The sequence below is a fragment of the Gracilinanus agilis genome, chromosome 1 (genome assembly GCF_016433145.1).
Source record: "Gracilinanus agilis isolate LMUSP501 chromosome 1, AgileGrace, whole genome shotgun sequence".
In the NCBI taxonomy this organism is placed as follows: domain Eukaryota; kingdom Metazoa; phylum Chordata; class Mammalia; order Didelphimorphia; family Didelphidae; genus Gracilinanus; species Gracilinanus agilis.
Window position 1 is genome coordinate 197,318,364 of NC_058130.1, and position 12,190 is coordinate 197,330,553.

Here is a 12,190-nt window from a genome sequence, read left to right on the forward strand (position 1 = left end):
AAACAGTGAGGAAGAATGGAGAGGGAATGATACACATAGTAACTCTGACACTAAGTATTAATGAAATGAATTTACTCATGGGAAGAAAATGAGTAGCAGAAAGTATAAAAAACCAGGACCCGAAAATGTATTATTTACAAGAAACACACTGAAAATGAGAGTCACACACAGAGTGAAGGTGAGGGGCTGGAGCAGATTATACTATGCTTCATTTGACTTAGAGAAGGCAGGGTAGTAGTCATGATTTCTAACAGAGTTGAGACTAAAATAGATATAATTGGAATGGATGAACAGGGTAACTGTATTATGTTGGGAAGTACTATGAATAATGAAGCATTATTAGTATTGGATCTCTATGCACCAAGAGTTATAGCATCTGGATTTTTTAAGGATAAACTAATTGAGATACAGATGGACATAATAACAAAACAATAATAGAGGGAGACTTTAATTTCCCCATTACAAAACTAGATACATTTAATTAAAATAAATAAGAAAGAAGTTAAGGAGAATTAATAGAACCTTTAGTAACTTAAATACGATAAATATCTTGAGAGCCCACACACACACACACACACACACACACACACACACACATCTGCATGAGGCTAGTAGATCTAAAACTGAACATACAAAAAAATTCTGGTGAGCAAACAATGGTTAGAGCAATGATGGACAAACTACGGCTGGTAGGCCAGATCCTGCCCCCTGAAATGTTCTATCTAGGCTGTGGGACATTATTCCTAATCTGACGAATACAATGAGTAGGATACAATACAATGAAACTTCCAAAGAGTTGCCTTAGAAACAGACTGACAGATGAGCATTTCCTTTCCTTTGGCCCCCTCTTTAAAAAGTTTGTCCATCAATGATTTAGAGAGTATGAATATTCTGCAAAAGTCTTACTTTATATAAAGGTAATCCTGCATTTCAGAGGGTTTATGGCATTGGACTAAAAATGCCATGGAGATGACCAAGCAAGAAAGACTTGGTTTTGGAAAGAGTATGGTCCTGGCAACAGATTGTGTCTTCTGCCTAAAGACCAATCCAGTTAAATATGGTCCTAGTAATGTAGGTTAACTGAGAACCAGACAGGTTAAGTTGATCAAATTAAATATTGATGGGAACAGGGGAAAACAGTCCTAATAGTACTTTGCTAGAGTAGTTGTGAATTATTTTTTAGAAAGCAATATGGAAATACACTTTAAGAGCTACAAAAAGCTTTTCATGCTTATTGACTTAGAGATCCTATTATTAATTTTTGGCCCTAAAGACATAACTGAGAGGTTAAAAATATCTGTACATATGAAAATATTCATGGAAGCTTTATTTGTAATGACAAGATAACTGGAAATAATGCAAATGCAATAAATAGGAGAAATGGATGAATTTAAAAAATAATTTTTGTAGATTTCTTCTGAGAAATGTTGATTCTTTTTTATTTATTTTTATTTTTTTATGGTGCCAATTTTAAATATTTTTATTCTCCAAGACAAGAATTGCATTTCCACTTGTTTTTATACAGTACTGATAAAGTGCAATGTTGTTCACTTCTCCCTCTGCACACATTCAAGTATTCAGAATGCCCAGATTTACACAGTAGCTTAAATGTTACTTTTTAAACTGCTACTGCCTTGGCTACAAATTTGAGTCCTTCAATTTTTGGAAAGCTGTGTGGAATGCTTTTTCTTCTGGTACATTTAGTCAACCTCTTCAATAGTAGGTCCAGAAGAAGCACCTCCAGATGGGTTTGCTCCACCTCCTGGGAACCCACCAGGCCCTGCCCCCTGCCATGCCCCCTGCACTCTGATACACCTTGGTGATGATGGGGTTGCAGACTTTTTCCAATTCCTTCTGCTGATGCTCAAATTCTTTCTTTTCAGCAGACTGGATCTTATCCAGCCAGTTGATTATTTCATTGCATTTGTCAAGGATCTTCTGTTTGTCTTCATCACCAATTTTGCCTTGCAGTTTCTCATCCTCAACAGTTGCCTTCATGTTGAAGGCATAAGACTCAAGAAAATCCTTGGAAGACACCTTGTCTCTCTGCTTCTCATCTGCCTTGTACTTCTCAGCCTCCTGGACCATGCACTCAATGTCTTCTTTGCTCAGACAGCCTTTGTCATTGGTGATGGTGATCTTGTTCTCATTGCCTGTGCTCTTATCCACAGCAGAGACATTGAGGATGCCATTAGCATCAATGTCAAATGTAACTTCAATTTGAGGGACACCTCTTGGGGCAGGAGGGATTTCTGTGAGCTCAAACTTGCCAAGCAGATTGTTATCCTTTGTCATTGCTCTCTCACCTTCATAAACCTGAATAAGCACACCAGGCTGATTGTCAGAGTAGGTAGTAAAGGTCTGAGTCTGCTTGGTGGAAATGGTGGTATTTCGTTTGATCAGAACTGTCATGTTTCAATTCCAAGGGAAAGAGGAGTGACATCTAGCAGTAGCTAGTCCTGTACATTTTCAGATTTTTTTTGTTTTTTTAAACGTTTATTAATATTTATATTTTAGAAAAGTTAACATGGTTACAAGATTTATGCTCTTACTTTCCCCTTCACACCCCGACCTCCCCCATCCCCTGGATGATATGCATTTCCACTGGTTTTAATATGTGTCATTAATCAAGACCTATTTCCAAATTGTTGATAGTTGCATTGGTATGGTACTTTTGATCCCCTATCATGTCCTCATCATCCCATGTATTCAAGCAGTTGATTTTCTTCTGAGTTTCCTCTCCTGCTGTTCTTCCTCTGAATGTGGGTAGCATTCTTTTCCATAAATCCCTCAGAATTGTCCTGGGTCATTGCATTGCTGCTAGTACAGAAGTCCATTGCATTTGATTTTACCACAGTATATCAGTCTCTGTGTACAATGCTCTTCTGGCTCTGCTCCTTTCACTCTGCATCAGTTCCTGGAGGTCTTTCCAATTCACATGGAATTCCTCCTGTTTATTATTCCTTTTAGCACAATAGTATTCCATCACCAGCATATACCACAGTTTGTTCAGCCATTCCCCAATTGAAGGACATACCCTCCTTTTCCAGTTTTTTGCCACCACAAAAAGGGCAGCTATAAATATTTTCATGCAAGTCTGTTTATCTATGATCTCTTTGGGGTACAAGCCCAACAATGGTATGGCTGGATCAAAGGGCAGGCATTCTTTTAAAGCCCTTTGAGCATAGTTCCAAATTGCCAGCCAGAATGGCTGGATTAGTTCACAGCTCCACCAGCAATGCATTAATGTCCCAATTTGGCCACACCCCCTCCAACATTCATTACTCTCCCCTTCTTTCATTTTAGCCATTCTGCTAGGTGTGAGGTGATACCTCAGAGTTGTTTTGATTTGCATTTCTCTAATTATTAGAGATTTAGAACACTTTCTCATGTGCTTATTGATAGTTTTGATTTCTTTACCTGAAAATTGCCTATTCATGTCTCTTGCCCATTTATCAATTGGAAAATGGCATGAATTTTTATACAATTGATTTGACTCCTTATATATTTGAGAAATTAGACCCTTGTCAGAGTTTTTTGTTATAAAGATTTTTTCCAAGTGTGTTGTTTCCCTTATGATTTTGGCTACATTGTTTTGGTTTGTACAAAAGCTTTTTAGTTTTAAATAATCAAAATAATTTATTTTATATTTTGTAATTTTCTCTAGCTCTTGCTTGGTTTTAAAATCTTTCCTTTCCCAGAGATCTGACAAGTATACTATTCTGTGTTCACTTAACTTATTTATGGTTTCCCTCTTTACATTCAAGTCATTCACCCATTCTGAATTTATCTTGGTGTAGGGTGTGAGATGTTGATCTAAACCTAATCTCTTCCATATTGTTTTCTGAATTTCCAGCAGTTTTTGTCAAATAGTGGATTCATTTCCCAAAAGTTGGGTTCTTTGTGTTTATCATACACTGTCTTGCTGATGTCACTTACCCCAAGTCTATTCCACTGATCCTCCTCTCTATCTCTTAGCCAGTACCATACCATTTTGATGACCACTGCTTTATAGTACAGTTTAATATCTGGTACTGCTAGGCTCCCTTCCTTCACACTTTTTTTCATTATTTCCCTTGATATTCTTGATCTTTTGTTATTCCAAATGAACTTTGTTATAGTTTTTCCTAATTCAGTGAAAAAGATTTTTGGTAGCTTGATAGATATGGCACTAAATAGTTAAATTAATTTGGATAGAATGGTCATTTTTATTATGTTAGCTAATCCTACCCATGAGCAATCAATGTTTTTCCATTTGTTTAGATTTAGTTTTAATCGTTTGGAAAGTGTTTTGTAGTTGTTTTCATATAATTCCTGTGTTTGTTTTGGTAGATAGATTCTTAAGTATTTTATATTGTCTAGGGTGATTTTAAATGGTGTTTCTCTTTCTACTTCTTGCTGCTGTGATGTATTGAAAATGTATAGAAATGCTGATGATTTATATGCATTTATTTTGTACCCTGCAACTTTGCTAAAGTTGTTGATTATTTCTACAAGCTTCTTAGTTGATTCTCTAGGATTTTTTAAGTAGACCATTGTATCATCTGCAAAGAGTGATAGCTTAGTCTCCTCGTTGCCTATTTTAATACCCTCATTTTCTTTTTCTTCTCTAATTGCTACTGCTAGTGTTTCTAGTACAATGTTAAATAATAGAGGAGATAATGGGCATCCTTGTTTCACTCCTGATCTTATTGGGAAGTCTTCTAATTTATCCCCATTGCATATGATGCTTGTTGATGGTTTTAGGTATATACTGTTTATTGTTTTTAGGAAAGGACCTTCTATTCCTATACTGTCCAGTGTTTTCAATAGGAATGGGTGCTGTATTTTGTCGAAGGCTTTTTCAGCACCTATTGAGATAATCATGTGATTTTTGTTTGTTAGTTTGTTGATATGGTCAATTATGTGGATGGTTTTCCTAATGTTGAACCATCCTTGCATTCCTCGTATAACTCCCACCTGATCATGCTGGATGATCCTCTTGATCACCTGCTGGAGTCTCTTTGCTAGTATTCTATTTAGGATTTTTGCATCTATGTTCATTAGGGAGATTGGTCTGTAGTTTTCTTTCTCTGTTTTTGATCTCCCTGGCTTTGGAATCAGTACCATATTTGTGTCATAAAAGGAATTTGGTAGGACTCCTTTTTTGCTTATTATATCAAATAATTTGTGTAGTATTGGGATTAGTTGCTCTTTGAATGTCTGATAGAATTCACTTGTGAATCCATCAGGCCTTGGTGATTTTTTCTTAGGGAGTTCTTTGATGGCTTGTTCAATTTCTTTTTCTGATATGGGATTATCTAGGTATTCTATTTCTTCTGCTGTTAATCTTGGCAATTGATATTTTTGTAAATATTCATCCATATCTCTTAAATTGCTATATTTATTGCCATATAATTGGGCGAAATAGTTTTTAATGATTGCCTTAATTTCCCCTTCATTAGAGGTGAGGTCTCCCTTTTCATCTTTGATACTGTCAATTTGGTTTTCTTCTTTCCTTTTTTTAATTAGATTGACCAGTACTTTGTCTATTTTATCTGTTTTTTCAAAATACCAGCTTCTAGACTTATTTATTAATTCAATAGTTTTTTTTTTACTTTCGATTTTATTAATTTCTCCCTTGATTTTTAGTATTTCTAATTTAGTTTTCATCTGGGGATTTTTAATTTGCTCGCTTTCTAATTTTTTAAGTTGCATGCCCAATTCATTAATCTCTGCCCTCCTTAATTTGTTAATATATGCACTCAAGGATATAAACTTCCCCCTGAGTACTGCCTTGGCTGCATCCCAGAGTTTGGTAGGATGTCTCATCATTGTCATTCTCTTCAATGAAATTGTTGATTGTTTCTATGATTTCTTCTTTGACTAGCTGGTTTTGGAGAATCATATTATTTAATTTCCAATTAGTTTTTCATTTGCCTGTCCAGGTGCCCTTACTAATTATTGTTTTTATTGCATTATGATCTGAGAAAGTTACATTTATTATTTCTGCTCTTTTGCATTTGTTTGCAATGTTTCTATGCCCTATTACATGGTCAATCTTTGTGAATGTACCATGTGCAGCTGAAAAGAAGGTGTATTCCTTTTTGTCCCTATTTATTTTTTTCCTCATATCAATTAAATCTAATTTTTCTAGGACTTCATTCACCTCTCTTACCTCTTTCTTATTTATTTTTTGATTTGATTTATCTAGATCTGAAAGAGGAATATTTAGATCTCCCACTAGTATGGTTTTACTGTCTATTTCCTTCTTGAGCTCTGCCAGTTTCTCCTTTATGAATTTGGATGCTGTACCACTTGGTGCATACATATTGAGCAGTGTTATTTCCTCATTGTTTATACTGCCTTTATTCAGGATGTAATGACCTTCCCTGTCTTTTTTAATCATATCTATTTTTACTTTGGCTTTGTCAGAAATCCTAATAGCCACTCCTGCCTTCTTTTTCTCATTTGACGCCCAAAAGATTTTGCTCAAGCCCTGAACCTTAAACTTGTGTATGTCCACCCGCCTCATATGTGTTTCTTGTAGACAACATATGGTAGGATTTTGGTTTCTAATCCACTCTGCTATTTGCTTCCGTTTTATGAGCGAGTTCATCCCATTCACATTCAGAGTTATAATTGTCAGTTGTGCATTCGCTGACATTTTTGTATCCTCCCCTATTCCTATCCCTTCTCCTTAAACTATTTCCTTTTAAACCAGTGGTTTTCTTTAAGCTGGTATCCCTTATCCCCTCCCTTGATTAACTTCCCTTTCTACCCCCTCCCTTATTTTTCCTCTCTTTTTATTTTTAAAGGCCTAATGAATTCCCTCCCCCTTCTTCTCCCCTCCCTTTTTTGACCTCCCCCACTCCCCTGCTCCCCTTGGTTTATCCCTTCTGACTTTCTCAGTAGGGTTAGATAGAGTTTTATATCCCAATGTATATAACTATTCTTCCCTCTCAGGGTTAATTACACTGAGAGTAAGGTGTAAATATTACCTCTTAATGCTCTCTTCCTCTCCTTCTTATAATAGTATTCATCCCTTCTCCTTCCCATGCCCTCTTTGTGTGTAATAGAATATCCTTTTTTTTCTTATTCTTTCAAGATTCTCTTAGTGTCCTGTACTATTCATCCCCCTTTTTCCTTCCCACCCATATTATCTTAGACCATTTGGTATTCCAACCTCTCCCTATGAATATTTATTCTAATTATTTTAATAGTGAATGCTATAATGGTGAACAGAGTTCACTATAGAGATTTATACATAACATTTCCCCGCATAGGAGTACCAATAATTAGATCTTATTGAAGCCCTTAAAGAGGCAAATTTAAAAAATATGAGTTTTCTTTCTTTCCCTTCTGTTTCTTATTTACCTTTTCATGTTTCTCTTGATTTTTGTGGTTGGATATCAAACTTTCCATTTAGTCCCTGGTCTTTTCTGTGCAAATGCTTGGAAATTTTCTATCTTGTTGAATGCCCAAACTTTCCCCTGGAAGAATATAGTCAGTTTTGATGGGTCGGTGATCCTTGGTTGTAAACCCAGTTCTCTTGCCTTTCTGAATATCATATTCCAAGTCTTGCAATCTTTCAGTGTGGAGGCTGCCAGATCCTGTGTGATCCTGATTGGTGCTCCTTGATATCTGAATTGTCTCTTTCTGGCTTCTTGTAATATTTTTTTCTTTTAGTTGGAAGCTCTTAAATTTAGTTATTATATTTCTTGGGGTTGTCTTCTCATTGTCTAGTGTAGAAGGTGATCTATGGATCCTTTCATTGTCTATATTGCCCTCTTGTTGTAGAACTTCAGGGCAATTTTGCTGAATAATTTCTTTTAGTATGGAGTCCAAATTTCTATTAATTTCTGGTTTTTCAGGAAGACCAATGATTTTCAGGTTGTCTCTTCTAGACCAGTTTTCTTGATCTATCAGTTTCTCATTGAGATATTTCATGTTTCCTTCTATTTTATCTGTCTTTTGACTTTGTTTTATTTGATCTTGCTGTCTTGATAGATCATTGGCTTCTACTTGCCCAATTCTTGTCTTTAGAGACTGGTTTTCTGCTATACGCTTTTGATTTTCCTTTTCAGTTTGGTCTGACCTTGATTTTGGTCTCCAATTTGCTTATTAATTCTTTTGATTTGGGGGCATCTTTTTCTAATTGCTCAATTCTAGCCTTTAGAGACTGGTTTTCGGCTACAATCTTTTGGTTTTCTGCTACAATCTTTTGGTTTTCCTTTTCAATCTGGTCATTTCTGTTGTTTGATTTACTTGCCTCACTTTCCAATTGTGAAATTCTTCCTTTTAAACTGTTATTTTCTTGCAAGATCTCTTCTATCTTTCTCATGATCTCAGATCTGAAATCTTCAAGACCTTGTGACCCGTTTTCATTGTTTTGGGAAGGTTTGGATTGTTTGTTCTCCTCTACTGTTTCCTCTGTTGTCTGGATTTTTTCTGTGTAAAAGTTGTCAAGTGTTAAAGGTTTTTTCTTCTTCATCTTTCTCTTCTGGTTTTCCTGATGATTCTGGCTTGCCATATTAAGCTGAGTTCCTTCTCAGCTTTATGCTTGTGCCCAGGATCTGTTTGTGGCTCTTTAGAGATTCCTGAGGTCTCAGGTATAGTTGTTTTGGGACAAGCCTCCTGGTGGTCTCCTTGCTTGTTCTTTTGCCTGAAGCTCCTTTAACAGTCTCGGGGAGCTGCTTCCACAGTCAAGCACCCCTCTGCACTGGGTCCCCACTCAAGTTCCGCTCCTGCACTCAGGATCAGCCCCTTTGTCCACGCCCCAGTCCGAGCTTTAATCCGTGCCTCAGCCGGTGCCTCTGTCAGCCCCTTCGCCTGCGTCTGGGCTCAGGGTCTGCACTCAGAGTCCGAGAGTGCCTCAGGCTCCCCGGGGGGTGGGGGGATCCCAAGTCTTGCTGATCCCAGGAACAAGCCCTGGTGAGCTGCCAGTGACCTGATGGGTGCCCCAAACCTGCTCTGACTCTGACTCCCATGCACTGGCTTTGGCACAGTAGGTGGTGTGGGGTGGGGGAGGGGTTTGCTCTGCTCGTGTTTTCGTGGGAGCTGTTTCACCCCTTTATAGCATGGAAATGCCCCGTTTCCACGTACCTCCGATGCTGCGCCCTGTTGTGGAGTCCCTTCTTTCCTCTGGATTTGTTTTTATGACTTCTTGAGGAGTCCTATATGCGTGGATTAGGAGAAGTCAAGCAGCTGCTTTTTACTCTGCTGCCATCTTAACCCGAAACCCTACATTTTCAGATTTATCTCCAGATAAGATGGCAGCCTGGACAGCTGCACAATAGGCAACAGATTCATCAGGATTGATGTTCTTGTTGAGCTCCTTGCCATTGAAGAAGTCCTGCAGAAGCTTCTGGATTTTGGGAATTCGAGTGGAACCACCCACCAAGACGATGTCATAAATCTGTGACTTATCTAGTGTGGCATCTCTGAGAGCCTTTTCCACGGGGTCCAGTGTACCACGGAAGAGGTCAGCATTCAGCTCTTCAAACCGGGCCTGGGTAATGGAGGTATAGAAGTTGATACCTTCATAGAGGGAATCGATCTCAATACTGGCCTGTCTACTGGAAGAGAGGGTTCTCTTTGCACGTTCACAAGAGGTGCACAGACGGCGGACAGCCCTCTTGTTCTCACTAATGTCCTTCTTGTGCTTTCTCTTGAACTCAGCAATGAAATGGTTGACCATGCGGTTGTCAAAGTCCTCACCACCCAAGTGGATGTCCCCAGCTGTGGACTTGACTTCAAAGATGCCATCCTCAATGGTAAGGATGGAGACATCGAAGGTACCACCTCCAAGGTCAAAGATCAACACATTTCTCTCAGCACCAACTTTTTTGTCCAAGCCATAAACAATAGCAGCAGCAGTTGGCTCGTTGATGATTTGGAGCACATTGAGACCAGAGATGGTTCCAGCATCTTTGGTGGCCTGTGTTGTGTGCAGATGCAAAGCATGGAATCCCTGCAAAGGTACAGGGAGAGCCTCATCCAGAATTCCAGGGGACCCCCCTGAAGAACTTTGGGTGAGGGGCAGTTGAGAAGGGTTGAAGACAGTTAATTTGTGGGATTGCATGTGAGCAGATACTCTGCTTATTTCTCCTGACTTGGGGTTTCTCATGAGAAACCATTGTAGCTTAAGCCAGGAGTTTCTGCTCATAGGGTTAGCCTATTTGTCAATTCTATTCTTCATTAATATAATTATATAATTATTTAGTAATTAGAGAGTAAGATATTTATCTATAGCAAGAGAGCCAGTTTTAGTTAAATGCTTCATCTTCTCCAGTGAGGAGGAAGAAGGGGGCATCAATTTAACAGTTTAGGGGCACCTTTCATATATCCTAAACCCTTCCTGGATTTATATAATTTTTCTTGTTAATTCCTAATATAACTTTTACCTTTCAAAATCTGTGCCTGATAATTATTTGGAAGATACTTACAATTCAGTCTGAACTTCTTGATTGAATCCTGTTGGCTGCCAGTTTAAGATCTCCTCTGTCCTCAACAGTTAGATAAATAATTTCTATATATCTCCTCTAACTGACCTGAGAGGAATATAAATTTAAGAAAGGAACATTATTGGGGTTTCAGCCATAAGAGAAACTTACCAGAAGAATCCTATTGCTGTCTTCATTACCAACTGAAGCAGAAGCAGTTAGAGGGGGAGGGGCTTGAGAGCCAGGAGTGTTTTACCCCCTCCTTTCCTCACTGTAACCTGTCAATCTCTGGCTCTTAACTTAAAGCGCTATTTGGCCCTGAAACATTTATCTGCTTCTCCAAACTATCTGTTATTATAATCATAACACCTGTCTTTGGGAATCATTGAAGTAGGCTGGCACTGTGACAACAGCATTTGTGACAGTCTTCCCAAGGTAAGCTTCAGCAATTTCTTTCATCTTGGTCAAGACCATAGATGATACTTCTTCTGGATAGAAACTTTTGGTCTCCCCTTTGTACTCCACTTGGACCTTAGACCTGCCTGCGTCATTCACCACCGTGAAAGGTCAATGCTTCATGTCTGACTGTACAACTGCATCATCAAATCTGCGACCAATCAAGATGTTTGGCATCAAAAACTGTGTTGGTGGAGTTCATTGCAACTTGATTCTTTGAAACATCACCGATTAAACGTTCTGTGTCAGTGAAAGCAATGTGGCTGGGGGTGGTCCTGTTTCCTTGGTCATTAGCAATGATCTCCATTTTCCCATGTTGGAAGACTCCTACACAGGAGTAAGTGGTGCCAAGGTCAATGCCAACTGTGGGTCCCTTCGACATGTTTGCTGGGGCGTCAGAGGTCGTAGATGACCACTGTGGAGAGAGAAGGACTGCTGCTGAGCTGAGTAGACCCAGAAATGTTGGTTCTTAAAAAACTATGTAATTGAAAACACAACAAAATAAAGCCAAGAAATGTGCTGTGTGACATAAAATATAGTAGTCATTATAGCGCTCCTAAAGTAGGAGAAACAAATGATATCCTGTTTTATTTGGTTAAGTCAGACATTCTGAGTTTGCCTAAAATCAGTAGAAATGAATTCATGTTGGTCACTTACAAAAATGAAGCTACATCAAAATTATTACTTATCTTTAATAGTTTGAATAAGACTATAAGTGCTGTAGTTCCTTTTTTTGGACCTGTAATTTCTTTTGGGACATTGGTGAAGAAATTCCCTCTCATCAAGTTATTCACAAATATTCTTCACTTATAGTAGAATGTTTCCAAGGAATTTGCCTAGGATTATATAGCCAGTATGTGTCAGCAGCATGTCCTGAATCCATGTCCTTATGACCCAAAAGCAAAATCTTTTCTCATCATGCCATATTACCTTTCTTATTGCCTTTCTATAGCTGAATAAACTGAGGTACAAAAGAATTAAACAAACTGTCAAATTTGTTTGTTAAATGGTAAGAGAATAGAATTGGAATCCTAGTCTTACTAACTCAACTTCAGGACTCTATCAACTATGCCAGGAAAATTAGCCTTGTACAGTAGGAAGAAAGCTACATTTTGAACCATAAAAATTTTATTTAACTAACACCTCCAATGTAACTAGTAACCTTGTATGATTTAGATCCTGTCTCTGAACCTCAGTTTTATCTGTAAAGTGAGGTTAGTAATACTTATGCTATCTACTTTGCAATGTTATTGTGAGTAAAGTGCCTTGTAAACTTGTAGAAATGTGTATTATTTATTCATAATTATTTG

The 12,190-nt window shown here is 38.0% G+C and overlaps 1 protein-coding gene across 1 annotated transcript; it reads right to left on the bottom strand.

Annotated features, from left to right (window-relative positions):
• Positions 1-1,469: 1,469 nt before the first annotated feature.
• Positions 1,470-11,262, bottom strand: LOC123231136 (heat shock cognate 71 kDa protein-like). Its single transcript, XM_044657370.1, is given in 6 exon segments — positions 1,470-1,782; positions 1,784-2,414; positions 2,417-2,453; positions 9,215-9,919; positions 10,794-11,045; positions 11,047-11,262. Coding segments are annotated over 6 exon segments (1,923 nt in total). The 3' UTR covers positions 1,470-1,700.
• Positions 11,263-12,190: the final 928 nt, after the last annotated feature.